Raw genomic sequence first — 22608 nt, 5'->3', positions numbered from 1 at the left:
ACTGTTGATGTTTATAATTAAAGTCTAAAGAACTTTTGTATATACAAAAGCATACCCACTATTGTTTGTTCTCTATTCAAAGGCCAATCTGTTATACTAGCTAGTTATTAAACAAAACTTTGAATATCAATTTTTCTTAAGTATTTTTATTTAAGAAGGTCCTGTTGTACATGGCCACCTTGCTTCCTCTAGGTTCAGTTATTCCTTAGTAGATAAAAGCTTTTAATCAATTTAGGTTCCGTTTATAAAATTTATCTGAAGTGAATCTTTTGAGCACTTCAGACACCTTAAATAGTACCCAAAACCTATCCAAATGTAATTATCACAAAACTTACTGTGGTGCCACTTAACTAAAAATATTACATTAATTCAATGAGCTGAATTCATTTATTTTTGCTATATATGCTTTTATACTCTTTTAGGATTATAGCAGTATTTACTCTGCTCCTGCCTAGACCTAACAGAAGTAGTCATTTAATTATGTGACTGGGATATAGCCATTTCTTTCCACAGAAAACCCTATATGTAACATCTGCTTCATCAACCAATTCATTCTTAGATGGATCACAGAACATGGTTGCTTCTCCCAAGGCAATTTGGACCTGAGTACTAGGTATCCTACTCAGTGTCTTTTTAAATTGACCTTCAGTTGTCATGTTAGTAAAATTCTTTTAAGCCCATGCCTTATACATAGGTTGCAATTTTTTGTAACCTGTACATTTCCCTAGGATGATATATTCTTTAAATTTTGCTTGGCCAGAGATACATGTGATTGTTATATGTTGTCCTGATCCAATGGCATTATTGGAAATTTACATATGCTTTAGTATCATATTGTAATTTGCAAGACTTTCTACAGACCTTATCTCCTAAGAGGGATGGAGTCTGTTCAGTTAGCTCTTCTTTTGAGGACATTTGATTACTTGATCTTCTTAGAACACATTATTTAACACTTTCTTTCTAGTTGGTTGTTGTGTAACTGTCAGTGCTGATAAACTATTGAATAGACTAATGTTATATTTATCTTATTATATATGATCACTTTTGCTGATCAGATCTTGTTCTTGTTATACAGTTCTTTTCTCTGATACTATTTTTAGCTCATGCAGAATTATTTTTATTCATATTTTCTTTGAAGGAGTCTCTCTAAGACAGGATTAAATGTGTAAGAGATTTCTTACAGGAAATGCCTGTGAGGGAACTTAGAGAGGTTAGGAGAAGAGATTGGAAGAACTGTCAGACCTCAGTGCGTGTCTGACCCTTATAAATGAGAGAGGGAAAGAAGTAAGGTTGGGAAGAAGCATCTTAAATTGTAGCACAGTTTTGGTTTTTTGGGGTTTTTTTTTGTTTTGGATCGGAGTCTCCCTCTGTCACCCAGGCTGGAGTACAGTGGCACGATCTCGGCTCACTGCAACCTCCACCTCCTGGGTCAAAGCAATTCTCCTGCCTCAGCCTCCCAAGTAGCTGGGACTATAGGTGCCCATGACCATGCCCAGCTAATTTTTGTATTTTTAGTAGAGATGGGGTTTCACCATGTTGGCCAGGCTGGTCTCAAACTCCTGACCTCGGATGATCTGCCCACCTCAGCCTCCCAAAGTGCTGGGATTACATGCGTGAGCCGCCGTGCCCAGCCCATTAAATTGTAGTAGAGTTCTAATTAAGAAAGTTCAGCTAGGTCTGTGGGGAGTCTTTGGGCAAAAGTTACCTGTCAAAGGAGTTCTGCCCGGGAATGGGCCCAGCAGTTATCCCTCCCTCACTCAGTCATTGTCTGGGAGCAGCCCATGAGAAAGCACAGCCCAGTTCATTGAGGTGATGGATTCCAAAGCCTAGCAGTTGGGGCTTGTGGCCAGTTACACTTTCTGCAGACAAAGGGAAATCTGAGAGGCACATTATTGTAGCTATGGCACCTACTTAAAACGAGGAAAGAAAGATTAAAATGCATATTTATCTTTTGTAAAATAGCTACTTAATAGAAGAACCTAGCAGCCTGGTATGTTACTACTCCCTTACTTGCTAAAATTAATTTTTTTTTCTTTTTTTTTGAGACAGAGTCTCGCTCTGTTGCCCAGGCTAGAGTGCAGTGGCACAATCTCGGCTCACTGCAGCCTCTGCCTCCCGGGTTCAAGCGATTCTTCTGCCTAAGCCTACCTAGTAGCTGGAACTACAGGTGCATGCCACCACACCCAGCTAATTTTTGTATTTTCAGTAGATACAGGTTTTACCACATTGGCCAGGCTGGTCTCAAACTCCTGACCTTGTGATCTGTCCACCTTGGCCTCCCAAAGTGCTGGGATTACAGGCGTGAATCACTGTGCCCGGCCTAAAATTAATTTTTTAACTAAACATTTTATTATATGCTTCTATTATTACAACTAATTTTTCCACATACTTTATTTTTTTCTCTTCCAAGTGACATCATGATTTTACGATGTTTCACAAACTCAACTTGTATTAAATAAGTATGTAATGTTTAATCCTCAAGTTCTCCTAATTTTGCCAGAGGAAACCTCTTTAAACTTACTATTTTGTCCTTTTATCACTGCCCTCAACATTCTTGGAAGCAGTGCTGCTTTCTGAAAACCATACCATGGTCTGTCAGCGGTGCTCAAAATTTAGCTGCATCAGAATCCCCTGGAGGGCTTATGAAAACACAGGGAGCTGGGTGCCACTTTCAGAATTCCTCCATTAGTATGTCTGGGCTGGGATCTGAGAACTGACATTTCTCACAAGTTCCTAAATGATGCTGCTGGTTCTGATTTCAAATCTTGAGAACCACTGTTCTTGACCCATTGTAATTTCTTTTCTCAATATATGGAAAGAGGTACACTCCAAGAAGTTCTGCATCCCCTTAGTAGGGAACTGTATAACACTTCAACCTCGTGAATCCTAGAATGCATGTCAGAACTGGTGGTGGGCAAAAGTGTTTACTGCCTGCTTTTGAGCTACTCTTAATAGTGATGGAGCTAGAAAAAATATATCCTTTTTAAAGTTACGAATTCCCATTGATTTTTACCATTTAATATATTATGTTATTGGATGCCACTTTTTTAAAGCATGAGGTTTCACCATCCATTAATATTTTTGTAATTACATTTAGAGGTAAAACTATCTTTAATAGACAAATTAATAAATATCTCATCATAGGTCATCTCATGAATTTTGAGGTTTATCATAACAGAATTAAAGTCTACATTCATTATACTTTTGTATTTTGAGTCTAACTGACCCTAAGATCATCCTATAGCATCTCCAAAATGTCTTTAGCGTTTAATCTTTGTCCTGAAGCATTAAGTTGTATTTTGTACTTTGGCTTCTAAGTAGATGTTAAAGTTATCCATGGAGTACTTTTTTAAAGGACTGTTTAGAGGTTATGATTGTGAATTGTTTAGTAATTTGTGTCTTAATGTTACAGGGATCAAATGTCTTTCCTTCTTTGGTCAAAAGTTGGAAGTTTCCTGGCTGTTGGAACTGTTAAAGGAAATTTGCTTATTTATAATCGTCAGACATCTCGAAAGATTCCTGTCCTTGGTAGGTGATAGCTGGAAACACTGCTAAATATTTGAGATGCTTTACCTAAATGTAAATTCTGCTGCCTTGGGTTTCCCTGATCTTGCAAGGGAAATTTTGCAGTACGAACCCCCTCCCCATGTCCCCCCAAAGTCTTACATTTAGCTAAACATGAAGATCCCTCTTCACTGCTTACTGATAACTTCCCAGGGTACATAGAATAGATTGAGTTAAAGTCAGGCTGTGCCTTTGGCATCAGGACATTAACAGCATGGCTTCCATTTGTCCTTTCTCACCCAGACTCTACCTCTGGACAAGGAATAGCTCATATACATATGAACACATATTGATAATATGTGCTATTTTTGTTAATTTTAGTTAATTTAGTTGCATTATAATATGTGGTAATTTTACTCCACACAGTACGCAGATTAAAACATTTACTGCTTGGGTCTGGGCATGGTGGCTCACGCCTGTAATCCCAGCACTTTGGGAGGCCAAGGTAGGTGGATCACAAGGTCAGGAGTTCAAGACCAGCCTGGCCAAGATGGTGAAACCCCGTCTCTACTAAAAATACAAAAAAATTAGCCAGGCGCAGTGGCAGGCACCTGTAGTCCCAGCTACTCAAGAGGTTGAGGCAGGAGAATCGCTTGAACTCGGAGAGCGGAGGTTGGAGTGAGTCAAGATCACGCCACTGCACTCCAGCCTAGGTGACAGAGTGAGATTTCATCTCAAAAAAAAAAAAAAAAATTTACTGCTTGGATAGAATATATCAAGATTTCTAATTCTGACCCCCTCACCCTCTCCAAAGCCTAGTTAAATCTTGATGTGGACTATGAGTTCCATTTGCCTCAGGCTATGCAGCCGGAGGGTGTTTTTATGTGTTCCTTGTTTGACCTTCTTGTTTCAGCTCTTTGATTCCCCCAACCTCTGGCCACTTGGCATCTGCCCTCTGAATACCCAAGAAGAACCATCTATTCTTGTCAATTATTGTAATATCATTGTAATGAATGGTAGAACATAGTGGGCTTAAGTGCATCCAGGTGGCCAGGAAAAGTATAACTTACTGCTAATAAAGGAATTACACTCTGGAGATAGTGGCACCCCCAGATACTTCAGAAAGTGCTCTTCCATTCAAGACAATCATTTCGAATTATTTTTACATATATGTATCTCTTTAATGTTAACATTAATTTTTGGTGCTACAGCTAAACAGTAATGTCATTGAACTATTTGAAAAGTTAAATAAAATTTTTTAAGTTACAAATATCAACTTTAAATTAGTTTGTCTATTAACTGTTATTATTGGTGTTAAGACTAACTTGATATCTGAGCACTGAAAGCAAAAGGGCTTTGAGGTATATAAGGAGGAGGAGGAAGAAGATATTTTCTTCTCCCTTTCTTGGGTATAGAAAGATATCTTTAGCATCTTCCTACTTGTCTTTGTATAGTCTTTTCCCCTTCCTAATACCTATTTCTTTGGACACCCAGTTCCTTTATAACACCCAAGTCCCTTAATCTATGATCCGCAAAATCTCTGTAGCCCCAATCTCTTCCCTGAATATTTCCTTCACTTTTGTGCTCTGGTCTCCTGATATGAAATACTGTCTATATCCTGAAAACTCCCAAATTTGTATCTTTTCCACACTGTAGACTCATACCTCCAACTGCTTACTCAACATTTTCAATGAGGTGTCTAAATATACACTTCAAATTTAGTATCTCCAAAACCTTCTTGACTCACAGCTTTTCCTTCCACTATTGTTGACATTTCATTCTTCCAAATCTTTAGGCTAAGGTTTAGGGCCACCCTTGACTCTTTTCTTTCTCGTACTCTCCATATCTAATTTGTCAGAAAATCTTATAGACTCAACCTCCAAATATCTCCAGAATCCAGCCTGTCTCACCATCTCTACTGCTGCCACCATGGTGTGGTCTCAAACATTTTCTACCTTAATTTCTGCAGTCCCCTCTTTACTGGCCTCTCCACTTCAACTCTTGCCCCACTCTAGAATCTTCTCAACCCAGAGGCCAGAATGAGCCCTGTGCTCAGAACTCTTCAGTGGTTTCCGTCTCACCCAGAATCAAAGCGAAAGGCCTTAAAATGGCCAGAACAAATTTTCCATAATCTGGCCTTTGCAGCCCCTCTGACCTCATCTCATGTTCTTCCCTCCTCATTTGTCTGCTCCAACCACACTGTCCTTCCTGAGCCTCTTAACACACCAGGCAAACTGCTGCCTCAGGGTCTACTCACTTAACCATTCATTTAATACCTGCTTTCTGCATAGGTACTGTATTAGGTTCTATGAGGGTACGAAGAATGAAATGAATGTGGTCTCTGCTTTTAGTAACAGCTAAAATAGCTGACACTTTGATAGCATTTCATTTCATATGTGCCTTGCACTTTGGTCAGTGCTTTAATTCAATTGAATCTCAACCCTATGAGAGGTCATACTATTATTCCCAATTTATGGATGAAGTGAGTAAGGAATAGAAAGGTTGGCTAGGCATGGTGGCTCATCCCTGTAATTCCAGCATTTTGGAAGGCCGAGGCAGGCGGGTCACTTGAGGTCAGGAGTTCAAAACCTGCCTGGCCAACATGGTGAAACGCCATCTCTACAAAAAATACAAAAAAATTAACCAGGAGTGGTAGTGGGCTCCTGTAATCCCAGCTACTTGGGAGGCTAAGGCAGGAGAATTGCTTGAACCCAGGAGGCAGAAGTTGCAGTGAGCTGAGAAGATTATACCACTACACTCCAGCCTGGGAAACACAGTAAGACTCCATCTCAAAAAAAAAAAAAAAAAAAAAGGTTAAGTAACTTACCCAAGGTTTTTTCAGTAGGTAGTGGAGCTAAGACTCAAAGCTAGGCAGTCTGGCTCCAGAATCTATACACTTAACTGTTCTTCTCATTAGTAGAATTATCCTTGGGACTCTTGAGGATTTATCTATCCCAAGACCTTCAGAAATGCCCATAGTGTCAAGTATGTGATTCCCCCCCCCACCAAAAATGTAATTTTTGCACTGACTGGAAAGCTCAATGAAAAACTTCCTGATAGTTAGTGGCTATTTGATATTACTCATTAGCTTAGTTACACAGTTCTTAACAGGTACATCAGTGTTATCATATATTATTATATATCTTTTAGTTGTTACTGTTTTTGTTTTTTTGAGAGGTAAGGTCTTGCTGTGTCACCCAGGCCAGAGGGCAGTGGTGGGATTACGGCTCACTGCAGCCTCAATCTCCTAGGCTCAAGTGATCCTCCCACCTCAGCTTCCCGAGTAGCTGGAACTACAGGCGTGTGCCGGCAGTCCTGGCTAATTTTTTTTCTTTAATTTTTGTAGAGATGAAGTCTCACTGTGTTGCCTAGGCTGGTCTTGAACTCCTGGGCTCATACAATCCTCCCACCTCAACTTCCCAAAGCTCTGGGATTATAGGCATGAGCCACTGTGCCTGGCCTCTTTTAGTTATATATGAACAGTTAAACTGAATGTTAAATCTGCTTACGTCAAAGGTATACCCAACCATGAAGCTGAGTATGAGTAAAGTTAACTTCACTGCTTTGGAATTTACGTCTCTTAAGACATTAACTTTGGAGCCAGGCATGGTGGCTCGCACCTGTAATCCCAGCACTCTGGGAGGCCAAGGTGGGTGGATCACTTGAGCTCAGGAGTTGGAGACCAACTTGGGCAACAAAATGAAACCACGTCTCTACAAAAAATACAAAAATGGCCAGGTGTGGTGGCTCATGCCTGTAGTCCCAGCACTTTGGGAGGCCAAGGCAGGCAGATCACCTGAGATCAGGAGTTCAAGACCAGCTTGGCCAACATGGTGAAACCGTGTCCCTACTAAAAATATAAAAATTAGTCAGGTTTGGTGGCACACCTGTAGTCCCAGCTACTTGACAGGCTGAGGCAGAAGAATTGCTTGAACCTGGGAGCCGAAGGTTTCAATGAGCCAAGATCGCACCACTGTACTCCAGCCTGGGCAAGACAGCAAGACTCCATCTTAAAAAAGAAAAAAAAGAAAAAGAATTAGCTGGGTGTGGTGGCATGTGCCTATAGTCCCAGCTACTTGGGAGTCTGAGTTGGGAGGATGACTTGAGCCTGGGAAGCAGAGGTTGCAGTGAGCTGAGATCACACTGCTGCACTCTAGCCTGGATGACAGAGCCAGAACCTGTCTCAAAAAAGAAAAAAAGACACTATCTTTGCAGGTTTGGTTATATGATAGGCAAAGAAATCTTGTCAAGGAGCAGAATATCTTTTTACATTAGGGCCCGTGTGCTTATATCCAGATAAAAATTTCGAAAACAGTAATGCCTTTATATACCATTATTTTGATTGATACCTTGGTAATAAACTGTTTTAAATAAGTTTGCTTAGACACTAACTGCTTTGATGAAATTCTAAATTCTTGTCTGTTTAATCTCTTGGTATATTCAGATTGGCATCAGAGATTTTTTTCTTTGAGAAATCCACATGTCTGTACAAAAATCATCTCTTTTTCAGGAAAACATACTAAGAGAATCACTTGTGGATGTTGGAATACAGAAAATCTGCTTGCTTTAGGTGGTGAAGATAAAATGATTACAGTTAGTAATCAGGAAGGTGACACGATAAGACAGGTAATACAGTAACATCTCTTTGGTCTGATATATTCAAGCTTTCACCCCACATAAATAGTTTGTCTATCAAACTAATCTTTACAATTTTTAAAAATCTATATGTGAGGTATATATATGTGTGTGTGTGTATACACAATAACTTCAAAAACCTTTCTATTTATGTGTCAGAACGCTTTTCTTTGATATGAATATGTTATCCAAATATCCTCCTTTGTATATTTCCCTTTGTTAGTAGCGTGGATTATCAGCTCTGTGGTTCTAGTCAGTGTATTTGTGAAGTAACTCTTTTTTATATGTGTATATTTATAATACAAATGTTAACAACTGGTAGATCTTGAACTCAGAGTCAAATCTGCCTGATTATAAAGCCCATACCTTTAACTGATAAATTGCTTCTAAACTAATCCTAATGAAATTTAAGATTAAATTTTTCTACTATTCACATTTCTCAAGATTGATTAGCTCTTTCAGAGGCTCCCTCTTTATGGGAATTTGTATCGCCAGTAGCTACATAATGTGACCAATGGGAAATTTTCACTTTGGACTACTGCTTATGATTTAGTATTGCTAGAGTAATACTGACTAACATATTCTTTGAATACCTGTTAGGCACATGGTACTGTGCTATATACTATAGGAAGAATATGAAATATGGCTCTGTATTAGCCAATCTATTGCTGCATAACAAATTAACCTCAAAATATAGAAGCTTAAAACAACAGTTACTATTTCATGGTTTTGTGGATGAGGAATTTAGATGCAGCTTATCTGGGTGTCTCTGCCTCAAAGTCTCTACAAGGCTGCAATCGTGTTGTTAGACAGGGCTGCAGTTTCATGTGAAGGCTTGATAGGGAGAAAATCTGCCTCCAAGCTCACTCACGTGGGTGTTGACAGGGTTCAGTTCCTTATAGGTTGTTAGACTCAGTTTCTCTCTAGCTATTCACTGGGAGCCTCCCTCACTTCCTTGCCACATGGATCTCTCCATAGAGTGCCTCACAACACAGCAGCTGGCGAGAGAGTGAGAGAAGCCATTCAAGACTGAAGCTACATCTCTTTATAACCTAATCACAGAATCACTTTTGTGATATTTTGTTCTTTAGAAGTGAATTACAAGGTATAGCCCACACTCAGTAGGGCAGGGATGGGGATGACACAGGCATAAAACCAGAAAGTGGGGATCATTGTGGGCCACCTTAGAGGTTGCCGATCATAGGCCCCCACTCTTAAGAAGACATTACTAATATTATAAAACACACATGGCCTTGCTGTTAATTGTCACATTTTGTGGTGCAGCTTACCTGTCCTACAACATTTGGGAGATAGAGAAGATCAATGAAAGTTTGATTGTGACACTCTCAAAGATAGAAGGCTATCTGAATCAGTCAGGGTATAGACTATAAACTGTTGGGACAGAGAGACCTAAAACTTCAGGGCTGTAAGAATATGATAGTATGGGTCGGGGCAGGGGGTTTCCTCTCTTTCTTTCTCATGTAACAGAGAGACAAGTCACCTACGTACCTCTGCTTCACTAAATTGTACAGAGCCTCAGGTTCCTTCTATCTTATTGCTCTGCCATTTTCTAGAGTATTGTACCCTCATCTGCATGATTGAAGCTAGTGTAACAGGATCACATCTGCATTTCAGCTCCAGGGAAAGGACAAAGAGAAGAAATAGAATGTAAGAAATTTGTAAAGGATTTGATCTGGAAGATGCATTTATTATTTCCCTTCATATCATATGACTAGAACCTAGTCATGTGGCCAAATCTACCTGCTCCCAGGAAAGCTGCAATTTTAGTCCAGCTAGATGACTATGTACCTTGCTAAAACTTGCTTTAGTAGATAGTGCAAAACATTTACTCATTCAGTACAAGCAGAACAGCAAGGAAAAACTTACTACAGCTTGTTCATGTGTTGTTCAAGCCTGGACTAACTGAAGATACAGGTTTTGATTGGGAATTTTTAGAAAATAGGGCTGAAGAAAGTCGATTCCTATGTCTGTTTTAATCATCCTATTTTCAATGCCCTTTAGAAATAGAATGTTAGGTATAGTACAAATGCTACAACTCCCCTCTCTTGTGTCCATATCAGACATCACCAATAGACAGTGGATTTTTTCCCTCCACTGAATCAAAATATGGCCTTAGAATATTTTTTCCATATAGCATTCCAGGAAGTCACTACAATTCAGCTGTTACTTACATACAAGATAACTATTTTTCATTTCTAATCCTTAAGAAGTCTGCTTCCAAACTTAGACATCCTACTTAAGCTGTCATGTAGTAAGCAAAATAGGCATTGTTAAGTGTTGCTTTGTTTGGTGTTTTTTCTTAATTGTTTTAACTTTGGTGTTCTGAAGATCACTATGGTGTTACTTGTATGGATTTATTTTTATTTATCCTGCTCAGGATTTGTCTTGCTTCCTGAATCTGAAGATTGCTATCTTTTGTCAATTCAGGAAAATTCATAGTCATTATCTCTTTGAATATTACTTCTTGCCCTTTCTATTCTGTTTTTCGGGAGCATCTGTTAGATAGCTGTTGGACCTTCTTATGTCTCTTAATCTCTCCTTTTCATAGTTTCTATCTTTTTATCACTCTGCAACCTTTTGGATGATTTTCTCATATTAGTTCACATATTCTTTCTTCAAATTTGTCTAATCATCTGTCTATACCATTGAGTTTTTTTATTTTAATGACTCCTCATTTTTAGAAAGTACTTTGTAGTTCTTTTAAAAATCTGCTTGAAATACATGGACAGTTCACACAAAAATATATAAAAAATGGCTCTCATACATATGAAAAAATTTCAAACTTACTCATAATTAAATAACTACAAATTAAAGCCACACTGAAATACCAGTTTTCACCTATCAGGGTGGCAAAATTATGTAAAATATGACAACATATTCTGTTGGTGAAACTGTAGATAAAATAAGTATGTCCTGTCTGGAGGAAAATTTGGAAATAGCTAACAAAACCACATCTGTACTTACTTTTTGACCTAACAATACCATTTCTAGGACTCTACCCTTCAGATACACCTCCTATAATACAAAAGTACATATGCACTTAAAAAAAACTGCCTGAAATTAAAAACTTCTTTTCTGATATTTATGAGTCCTCTTACAGCTTTAGTCATTTTTAAAATATTTATTTTATAATTTATGTCTCCGATAATTCTATTATTTTTATATCTGCTAGCTCCTTCTCTTGATGCATTGTTTCTTAACGAGTTTTGTAATTTTGAATTATGAGCTCATCTTTAGCAAGGTTTATGTGTGGAAATTTTTTAAAACCTTGGTAGAGGTTCTGGGTTAGTTTTTTCCAAAACTGCAGGGGTAATATAAGCCTGGATGCTTCCATATTTTATGTTAATTTCTCATCTTGGGAGCTCCCAAACAACCCAACATATAAATTTGAACTTCAGACTATAGTGAGGATAGGAAGGGAGGAAGGGAGATCTTTAAATCCTTTTTCCTTTTTCTTTTTCTTTCTTTTTTTTTTTTTTTGTGACAGGGTCTTGCTCTGGAGTGCAGTGGCATGCTCATAGCTCACTGCAGACTCAAACTCCTGGGCTCAAGCTATCCTCCCACCTCAGCCTCCCAAAGCGCTGGGATTACAGATATGAGCCACCGCGCCCATCCTTTAATTAAGTTATTGAAATGAACTTTGTTTCGTCTGACTCAACACTCAGGCCAAGATAATTGGGTTTCGTTATTGTCTCCCGTAACTAGCTGCTCTGGATAGCTGCAGCATCAATTTCTGCACACACTCTGCTTTTAGTTTGATCTTTGCTGATGGTCCCTGTAAATTTCCCTTTTCTTCTTTCAGGCTTATTTATCTATTTAATAAGATATATTTTATGTTTCATGTAGAATTTCTAGATATTTGTGACAGTAGGATTTTCAGGTTCTTAGTCCAACATTAGTCAGGAATGAAAACAAGTTACCTGTTCTATTAATATTCAGAATGAATTTAAATATTGGGTTTGTTCATAGTGATGATGTTTTTACTCCGTTAGACACAAGTGAGATCAGAGCCTAGTAACATGCAGTTTTCCTTGATGAAGACAGATGACCGAACCTCTGCTGCTGAAAGCATGGTAAGAATTCTAATCAAATCCATGTGCAAATCATTTGGGTAATTTTGTGGAATATATAATTTCCTTTTCTTGGATGACAAAATAGTGATAAATAAATTACGTCCATTGACTATATTTTAAGCCAAAGTAGAGCTAGGTCTTTTAGTCCCTAAAAGTTGTTGTAATTGCTACTGACTACCTGGCATTACAGCAAATGAGGACAGCTTTCTGTTACAATTGGTATTGCTCTTTTCATTCTTGTGGCAGCAAAAACATTAGGGGTACCTTGCAGAACAGAAGTATTAATTTGTATATTATTTTTAAAATTTTTACTCTATGAGATGTGGTTAGCAAAGCTCTTGAAGTTGTAGGTTTGGGGTTTTTTTGTTTTGTTTTTCTGGTTTTTTTTTTTTTTTGAGACAGAGTTTTGCTCTTGTTGTCCAGGCTGGAGTTCAGTGGTGTGATCTTGGCTCACCACAACCTCTGCCTCCTAGGTTCAAGCGATTCTCCTGCCTCAGCCTCCCAAATAGCTGGGATTACAAGGATGTGCCACCACACCCAGCTAATGTTGTATTTTTAGTAGAGATGGGGTTTCTCCATGTTGTTCAGGCTGGTCTCGAACCCCTAACCTCAGGTGATCCGCCCGCCTCGGCCTCCCAAAGTGCTGGAATTACAGGCATGAGCAACTGCGTCCGGCCAAAGTTGTAGCTTTTGGTTAATACTTAGATGCATTTTCCCTGCCACATCTTAACATTCTGAAATCCAGATGAGTTTCACAATCAATATGAATATATTTAATGAAGTAGTAGTTCTTTATTTCCTAAAACTCTATTATTAAATTGATAGTGACTTACAATTGAGAGCATCTTATAATCAAGGAAATATATCAATAATAAGCCCAAATAAGTAATGTACTATTTTTTCTTCCAACATAATTACATCCTCCACTGGGAATTGCACTGAAGAATTTACTTGCATGAGTAGCAGAGAGACACGAGTTTAGCCAACACTGACCTGCAGGTGATGGAACCAGTGATGATATAAAAGCCAAGCTGGATTATCCACAGGAGTATGGACCTGTAATCCCAAATGGCTCAAAAACAGAACAGCCTCTTAGAGTAGAAGAGTCTTTATAATCAGAATATGAATTCATTTGCAGTGGAACTGTCAGACTTACAATCCTGTATTGTGCATTACTCTAATGAAACATATAGAAAGTTTAAATGGTCACTCCACAAAGGAATTTTAGTGTATTTCAAAGGGTATATTGAAGATGTGTAAAACGAAGGACCCTTACCAGACTATATATTAGTAAATGCATTTTTTTAGTCAGTCATATTATTGTGCTACTTACAACATGTAGCACATCTAAATTGGGCTTATTATTTTCACAAATTAGGTTCAGCTTTTGGATTTGCTTATTGGTCTTTTCATGAAGTACTAAATAACTCATTTCACAATCTCCTAATCTTTTCTGGCAGATAAGTGTGGTGCTTGGCAAGAAAGCTTTGTTTCTTTTTAATCTGAATGAACCAGATAACCCAGCTGATCTTGAATTTCAGCAGGACTTTGGCAACATTGTCTGCTATAATTGGTATGTCTGCTATAACTAGTATGTACAAAAAGCTCATTACAGAAGGACATCTATAGGTTTTTCCTTACTAATTGTATTCAATTTTTGTTTGTCACATTCAATTCTATACATAACATTTTCTGATTCATGGTCTGTGATTTAGTATGCAGAACTATTTAGCATATTATCTGACACAAAGTAGGCCCTTGATAAATTATATTCTATAATTCCTTAATTTTAAGGTACTTGCTAATTTACCATGTTGCCACTGATAGCTAATCTCCTTGTTTACCATATTTTGCCTTCGTTGCTATAGGTATGGTGATGGCCGCATCATGATTGGTTTTTCACGTGGACATTTTGTGGTCGTTTCTACTCATACTGGAGAGCTTGGTCAAGAGATATTTCAGGCTCGTAACCATAAAGATAATCTAACTAGCATTGCAGTGTCACAGACTCTTAACAAAGTTGCTACATGTGGAGATAACTGGTAAGTTATTTTCACATATTTTTAGTAAAGTTTATATAGTAAATACTCAAGTGAATCAGCCAAACTTTGGTAGCTAATATGAATCTGGCAATCATGTTTACAATTTAAGACATCTAAGACTACTTTACTCCTGATTTTAATATTCAGGGCAAAAATATAAAACAAAGTATAGTTGAAAATCAGTCTTAAAAATAAAATAGGTAGTTCTGGGTAACATGGAGTAAGCACACTCCACCCCAAGTCTCCCACTGAATATAGCTGTAAAATGTGAGCAGAATGCATGGAGCAGATATTTAAGGACTCTGAAAAGTAAATAGTAGCAGGCAGATTGGAAAAGAAGATGGAATTTGAAGTGCCAGCTAACCAGCAGTGAGTCTCCCATTTGTCCTCTGCTCTCTCACAGCCAGGACTCAAGGAAGTCTAAAACCTACAACTAGGCACCAGAGCACAGAGAGAGCTTTAAGGAAGCTCTCTGGTTCTGGCTTAAGTTGTGGGAAAGAGAACTTGTAATGCTCAAAGGCAGTTGGGGAAATCCCCTGGTTTTCTTTTTCTTTTTTTGTTCTTTGTTCTCTAATGCTCCAGCCACCAAGCAATCTCCTCATGATAGTGGCAGCAGGAACAATGGCACCAAGGACCCACAGGCACCTAAAACTCTGATGGAGGATGATCTCTCTCCAATTAGAGGCTGTGGTTTCAAGAAGATAGGGCAAACCACTGTTGCCTATTTTTCTCTTTGTCCTCCCTTGGTCACAAGTGCTCATATAGTTGTGGGAATTATGTGGTAGAACAGAGGAACCAGAGATCAAGCATTAATAGAGGACCAAAATTAGGAGCCCTAGGGAACTAGAAAGTACCAGATTGATCACAGAGAGGAAGGAACTCAGGAAAGCAACCCTGTAAACATATTTATGAACTCCTGGGTTCATCCTTAAGCTCATATGTATAGACTTATCCTAAACATATACCAAAGACCCTGTGAACTGAACTAAGACATAGATCATAGCCAAGGTCTTATACTAGCCACTGAGTGGGCCATAGAGGGACATATCTGAATACCACTGCAAAGGCGTTGAAAATAGAACTGACATTGAAACCATAAGCCACAGAAGTCTCCTTGAAACTTGTAACCTGAACCCAGCGAAGTTGATGGCCTACTGAAACAAAAATATTAACCTTCTCCATGGGATTTAGATTAGACACAGTCTCATAATTTCACAATGTCCAGAATATAACCCCCAATTACTTGATATATGAAGAATTAGGAAAATTTTAACTCGCTCAGGAAATAACAATAAAAAAACACCAATGCCAAGAAGATGCAGATAGCAGATATAGAAATGCTCCAAGAGGTAAGGGCTAATACTCTTGAAACAAATGGAAAGCTAGAAAGTCTCAGAAAAGAAATAGAACCAATAAAGAAGAACCAAATGGAAATTTTAGAACTATAAAATGCAATAAATGTGGTGGACTTAATAGCAAATGGAGATAATAAGGAGTCAGTAAACTTAAAGAGAGATCATTAGAAAATATCCAATCTGAACATGGAAGAAAAAAATGAAACAAAATTATTTGTCCCAGAGACCTGTTAAACAATAACAAAAGGTCTAGTATTTGTGTCTTCGGAATCCCAAAAATAATGGCTGGAAATTTATGGCAAAAGACATAAACCTCCATATTATAGAAGCTCAGCAAGTCCCCAAACGGATAAACCAGAAGAAATCTAGAGCTATTCACATCATAATCAAACTGTTGAAAAATAAAGACAAAGAAAAAATCTTGAAAGCAGCCAGAGAGCAACATTTTGAATGACAATGGATTTTCTCACCATAAAGCATTGAGGCTAGAAGGAAATGCCACAATATTCTTAAAGTGCTAAAATAAAAGCGTTGTCAACTGAAATTCTTTATCCAGTGAAAATGTATATCAGTAAATGAAAATGAAATAAAAGCATTTTTAGATGAAGGAAAATGAAGAGACCATCTTGCTCTCTGAAAGAATTGCTGAAGGAAGTTCTTCAGATGGAAGAGAACTGAGAACAGAAGGAAATTTGGGACATTAAGAATGAAGGAAGAGCAATAGAAATGGTAAATATCCGGGTAAATATAATGGACTTTTTTTCTTTTGAGATTTTTAATGTATATGTGATGGTTTAAAACAAAAATTATAATATTGCTCAGTAAGGGGTTTAATGCATGAAAATGCAATATATGAGACAACTATACCATAAAGGGGAGAGAGGGTAAAAGGTTTTGTATGTGATAAGACTTCTACATTCCACTTGAAATGGTAAAATATTGATTCTAAGTAGACTATGAAAACTTAAATATGTATATTATAATCTAGAGCAACCTCTGAGAAAACTATTCAAAGAAATATACAAAAGCAAAATAGAGAAATTAAAATGGGATGCTAAAAAATGTTCAAATGGAAAATGAGAAAATTTAAAAAATCAGCGTGACCAACATGGAGCAACCCTGTCTCTACTAAAAATACAAAACTAGCCGGGTATGGTGGTGCATGCCTGTAATCCCAGCTACTCGGGAGGCTGAGGCAGGAGAATCACTTGAACCCAGGAGAAAGAGGTTGCGGTGAGCTGAGTTCGCACCATTGCACTCCAGCCTGGGTGACAGAGTGAGACTCCGTTTCAAAAAAAAAAATCAATTAAACAGGCAGCTGGTTCTTTGAAGAAAATAAAATTGATAAGCCTCTAACAAGCCTGACAAAAATAAAAAGAGAATAGACAAAACAAATCACCAATATCAAGAATTAAACAGGATTATCCCTACAGATCTGAAAGCCATTATGAGAATAATAAAGGAATACTACAAGCAATTTTACACTCAAAATTTGACAACCTAGAAGAAATAGAACAATTCTTTGAAAACCATAAACTACCAAAACTCAACCCAAATGAAACAGATCATCTGGATTAGCCCTATAACTACAATAAAATGGAATTAGTGATTTAAATGCTCCCAAAAAATAAATCTCCAGGCCTGTATGGTTTCATTGAAGAATTCTGCCAAACACTTGATAAAGGATTAATACCAATTTTTTAAAAATCTCTTCCAGAAAATAAAAGAGTAGAGAACTCTTCAACTTGTTTTATAAGGCTAGTATTACCTTTATATCAAGACCAAACAAAGACAGTGTATTAAAAAAGAAAAATACGGGTCAGTATCTCTCATAAACTTGAGCATGAAAATTCTCAAGAAAATTTAGCAAACAATGTAACAGTGTATAAAAGGAATTATACTTCATGACCAAGTGTGATTTATTTCAGATACTGAAAATATCAAATGGTTCAATATTTAAAAATCAGTGTAATCTAGGTCAGGTGCAGTGGTACATGGCTGTAATCCCAGCGCTTTGGGAGGCTGAGCCAGGAGGATCACCTGAGGCTGGGGTTGGAGACCAGCCTGGGCAATATAGCAAGACCCCATCTCTAAAACAAAATAGCGAGGCATGGTGGTATGTGCCTGTATTCCTAGCTACTCAGGAAGCTGAGGTGGGAGGATTGCTGAGCCCAGGAGTTTGAGGTTGCAGTGAGCTGCAGTTGCATCACTGCACTCTAGCCTGAGCAACAGAGCAAGACCCTGTCTCAAAAAGAAAACAAAAAAAAATGTAATCACTATATCAGAAGCTAAAAAAGACAAGCCATATAATCACATCAATTGACACAGAAAAAGCATTGCACAAAGTCCAGCACACCTTCATGATAAAAACTCTCAGCAAGTTAGGAATAGCAGGTAATTACCTCAGTTTGACAAGGAACAATATAGGCCAGGCACAGTGGCTCACTCCTGTAATCCCAGCACCTTGGGAGGCCAAGGCAGGAGAGTCACTTGAGCCCAAGAGTTCAAGACCAGACTGGGCAATATGGCGAGACCCCATCTCTACAAGTTGCCTGTAGTCCCAGCAACTTGGGAGGTTGAGGTGGGAGGATCACTTGAGCCTGGGAGGTTGAGGCTGCAGTGAGCTGTGATCATGCCACTGCACTCCAGCCTGGGCAAAAGAGTGAAACCCTATCTCAAAAAAAAAAGAACTACAAAAAGCCTACACTTAATATCATGCTTAATGGTGAAAGACGGAATGCTTGTCCCTTAAGATTAGGAACAAGACAAGAATATCTGCTCTCATTACTCTTATTCAACCTAGCGTTAGAAGTTCTGGCCACTGCAATAGGCAAGAAAAAGAAATACACAGCACTCAGATTAGAAAGGAAGAAGGAAAACTCTCTATTTGCAGATGTCATGATCATCTTGGGATTTTCTACATAAAAAATCTTGGAATTTTCTACATAAAAGCAACTCCTAGAACTAAAACTAATAAATGAGTTGAGCAAGATTGTAGGATATAAGATCAACACACAAAAATTAATCACATTTCAATATACTAACAATGAACATTAACAATGAAAACAAAAATGAAAACCAATACCATTTTCAGTCACTCCAAAGAAATTGAACTGCTTAAGTATACCTCTAACAAAACCTGTACAGTGTCTGTGCTGAAAATTATAAAATGCTGACGAAAGAGATCAAATTAGACTCAAATAAATGGAGAGTTATACTGTGTTCATAGATTGAAAAGCTCAACAAAGTGAAGATGCCAGTTCCCCCAAGTTGATCTATTGTTTAATGAAATTTATATCAAAATCCCAGCATGCTTCTTTGTAGGCATAGACATGCTTATTCTAATATAGATAGATAGAGACAGAGAGATAGATACAGATCCTAAAATAGCCAACAGCAATCTTAAAAAAGAACAATAAAATGGGAGAAATCATTATTCCCAATATAAAAACTTGTGTAGCTACAATCATCAAGACTATGTATCATTGGCAGAGGAAAAGATACATCAATCAACGGAATAGAATAGAGAAGACAGAAATAAACCCACACAAATATGCACAGTTGGTTTTTGACAAAGGTGAAAATAATTCAATAAAAGCAAGATGCCCTTTTCAACAAATGGTACTGGAGCAATTAGACATCCACAAGTGAAAAAAAAAAAAAAAAAGCTTCAACACAAACCTTACACCTTAATAAAAAAATTCACTCATAGACTTAAATATAAAATGTAAAATATAGGAGGATATCTTTTGGATCTAGGGTTAGGCAAAGAGTTCTTAGACTTGAAACCAAAACTATGATCTATAAAAGGAAAAATTGATAAAGTAGATTTCATCAAAATTTTAAACTTTTGCTTTGTGAAATACTCTGTTAAAGATGAAAAGATGGCCGGATGCGGTGCCTCATATCTGTAATTCCAGCGCTTTGGGAGGCCAAGCTAGGCACATCACCTGAGGTCAGGAGTTTGAGACCAGCCTGGCCAACGTGGTGAAACCTTGACTCTGAAAATAAATAAACAAATAAGATGAAAAGATAAGCTACAAAATGAGAAAATATTTGTAAACCACATATCCAACAAAGGACTAGTATCTAGTATCTAGAATATGTAAAGGACTCTCAAGACCCAACAGTATGTCATATGTTTAATATCTGTATATGTTATCAACCCAACACTATGTTGATACTATTTTTGTTTAAATGTCAATTATCTATTTACATATCAATTTATCTATGCAACACAAAAATAATAAACTTACTTATATAGTTGCCATTCAACAAAAACCGAACAGTAAAAAAAGCAAACAACCCTGTAAGAAAATAGGCAAAAGACATAGATTTCACCAAATAATAACAAATACATGAAAATTAGCCATTAGGGAAATGCAAATTAAAACCACAATTAACTCTTGCTACCCATCTATTAGAATGGCTAAAATGAAAAATAGTGATAACACCAAATGTGGGTAAGTATGAAGAGAAACTGGATTCCTCATACATTGCTGGTGGGAATGCATCATGGTACAGCTACTCTGGGAAGCAGTTTAGCAGTTTCTTAAAAAACTAAACATGCAATTACCGTATGATCTAGCAGTTTCACATCTGGCCATTTATTCCAGAGAAATGAACACCTACATTCAGATAAAAACCTGTATATGCAGCAACAGACACGTGAAAAAATGCTCATCATCACTTGCCATCAGAGAAATGCAAATCAAAACCACAATGAGATACTATCTCACCCCAGTTAGAATGGCAGTCATTAAAAAATCAGGAAACAACAGGTGCTGGAGAGGATGTGGAGAAATAGGAACACTTTTACACTGTTGGTGGGACTGTAAACTACTTCATCCATTGTGGAAAACAGTGTGGCAATTCCTCAAGGATCTAGAACTAGAAATACCATTTGACCCAGCCATCCCATTACTGGGGATATACCCAAAGGATTATAAGTCATGCTGCTATAAAGACACATGCACACGTGTGTTTATTGCGGCACTATTCACAATAGCAAAGACTTGGAATCAACGCAAATGTCCATCAGTGACAGACTGGATTAAGAACATGTGACACATATACACCATGGAATACTATGCAGCTATAAAAAAGGATGAGTTCATGTCCTTTGTAAGGGACATGGATGCAGCTGGAAACCATCATTCTCAGCAAACTTATCGCAAGAACAGAAAACCAAATACCACATGTTCTCACTCATAGGTGGGAATTGAACAGTGAGATCACTTGGACACAGGAAGGGGAACATCACACACCGGGTCCTATTGTGGGGAGGGGGTAGGGGGGATATACCTAATGTAAATGACAAGTTAATGGGTACAGCACACCAACATGGCACATGTATACATATGTAACAAACCTGCACGTTGTGCACATGTACCCTAGAACTTAAAGTATAATAAAAAAATAAAAAATAAAATAAAAAAATAAAAAACCAAAAACTGGAAACAATCCAGATGTCCTTCAGTGGGTGAATGGTTCATCTATGTCATAGAACACTACTCAACAATAAAAAGGAACAACCTATTGATACACCCAGCAACTTGAATGAATTTCCAAAGGATTGCGCTGAATGGAAAAAAGCCAGTCTCAACAGGTTGCATACTGTATGATTTCATTTATATAATGTTCTTGAAAAGATAGAATTATAAAAACAAAGAACAGATTAGTGATTGCCAGAGGTTAGGATGGGGCTGGGGTTAGAAGGAAAGAGGTGAGTGTTTATGAAAAGGCAACATGAGAGATCCTCGTGGTCATGGAACTATCTGTATGTATCCTGACTGTGGTTGTGGATCTCATGAATCTCTTGTGTGAGAAAGTTACTAAACACACACACTGAGTACAAGTAAACACACACACCAAGTACAAGTAAACACACACATTGAGTACAAGTAAAACTAGGGGCATCGGAATAAGATTTGTAGTTTCTATCAATGTCAGTATCCCAATTGTGATATTATACTATAGTATTTCAAGATGTTATTGGGAGAAAAGGGGACATGGAATCTATCTATCTATATTGCCTCTTACAACTACCTGTGAATCTAAAATTATCTTAAAAGTTCAATTAAATGAAAATAATGAGGGAAACAATGTAAGAGGAAAATACTGGAAGGGAAGAGAAAGGAGAAAAGGAGATTAGGAGGAAAGAAATGTTACAACTGTTGGGTCTCAACATTGTACTACACAACTTTCATTTACATCAACTTACTTATTCTTATTACAACACTATGAAATAATATTATGCCCGCATTTTTCAGAGCTTTCAACCTGATCCTTCTGATCCAAATTTAATATTCTTTCTGTACTATAATTCACTTCCTTTTGTATGAAAGAACTCTGGGCATGGGAGAAAGGGAACACATTGTAAAGAGAAACCTGTATCATCTTACAATAACTAATACTACTCAGGAGAATATTTTCATACTCAAATTTCTTCAGGACCATTTTAACCTCCTTATTCCTGATGCCATAGATCAGAAACTAAGCCAGGTACAACCCACCCCCCCATCTCTTCACACAGTAAACAAACAACACCCCCCCATCTCTTCACACAGTAAACAAACAACAACAAACCCCAAAATTTAAAGATGTAATGAAGTACAGAAATTCTAATACTTTCTTTCTTTAACCGGGTAGATCGTTCTGTACATCACATTTTGGAGACCAGTAACCTATTCCATGGTTTATAATTTTTGGTGAACTAAAACAGTTTTATATAAAGATCATATATATATTTTTTAAATACATTTTTGTTTTTCAGCATTAAAATCCAAGACTTGGTTGACTTAAAAGACATGTATGCTATACTCAGCCTGGATGAGGAAAATAAAGGTATTGATTTTTCTGAAGCAGATCGACATTTTATCATTCCAGTTACAGAGAATAAGGTTGTGTTCATTATTGTGTGATTTGCATTCATTGTAGGAGGATTTTTTTTTTTTTTTTTTTTTTGAGATGGAGTCT

General features: G+C 37.5%; 1 protein-coding gene across 7 annotated transcripts in view; it reads left to right on the top strand.

Annotated features, from left to right (window-relative positions):
- LOC105487966 (WD repeat domain 19) overlaps positions 1-22608 on the top strand; it is a 93725-nt gene that overhangs the window by 8565 nt on the left and 62552 nt on the right. For 6 of the 7 annotated variants that reach the window (XR_011621350.1, XM_071093721.1, XM_071093720.1 and 3 more), the window contains exons 5-10: positions 3413-3528; positions 8015-8130; positions 12153-12233; positions 13694-13806; positions 14102-14275; positions 22406-22476. Coding sequence is in view for 6 of the 7 variants with exons in the window: in XM_071093721.1 (XP_070949822.1) it covers positions 3413-3528; positions 8015-8130; positions 12153-12233; positions 13694-13806; positions 14102-14275; positions 22406-22476 (671 nt within the window). In the remaining variant the exon portion in view is untranslated. Of the gene's footprint in view, positions 1-3412; positions 3529-8014; positions 8131-12152; positions 12234-13693; positions 13807-14101; positions 14276-22405; positions 22477-22608 lie in introns of those variants that run through there. The other variant, XM_071093724.1, reaches the window with a different exon arrangement.

The sequence above is a fragment of the Macaca nemestrina genome, chromosome 3 (assembly GCF_043159975.1).
Source record: "Macaca nemestrina isolate mMacNem1 chromosome 3, mMacNem.hap1, whole genome shotgun sequence".
In the NCBI taxonomy this organism is placed as follows: domain Eukaryota; kingdom Metazoa; phylum Chordata; class Mammalia; order Primates; family Cercopithecidae; genus Macaca; species Macaca nemestrina.
Note: the sequence above shows the minus strand (reverse complement) of the source record. Positions and strands in the feature narration are given on the sequence as shown.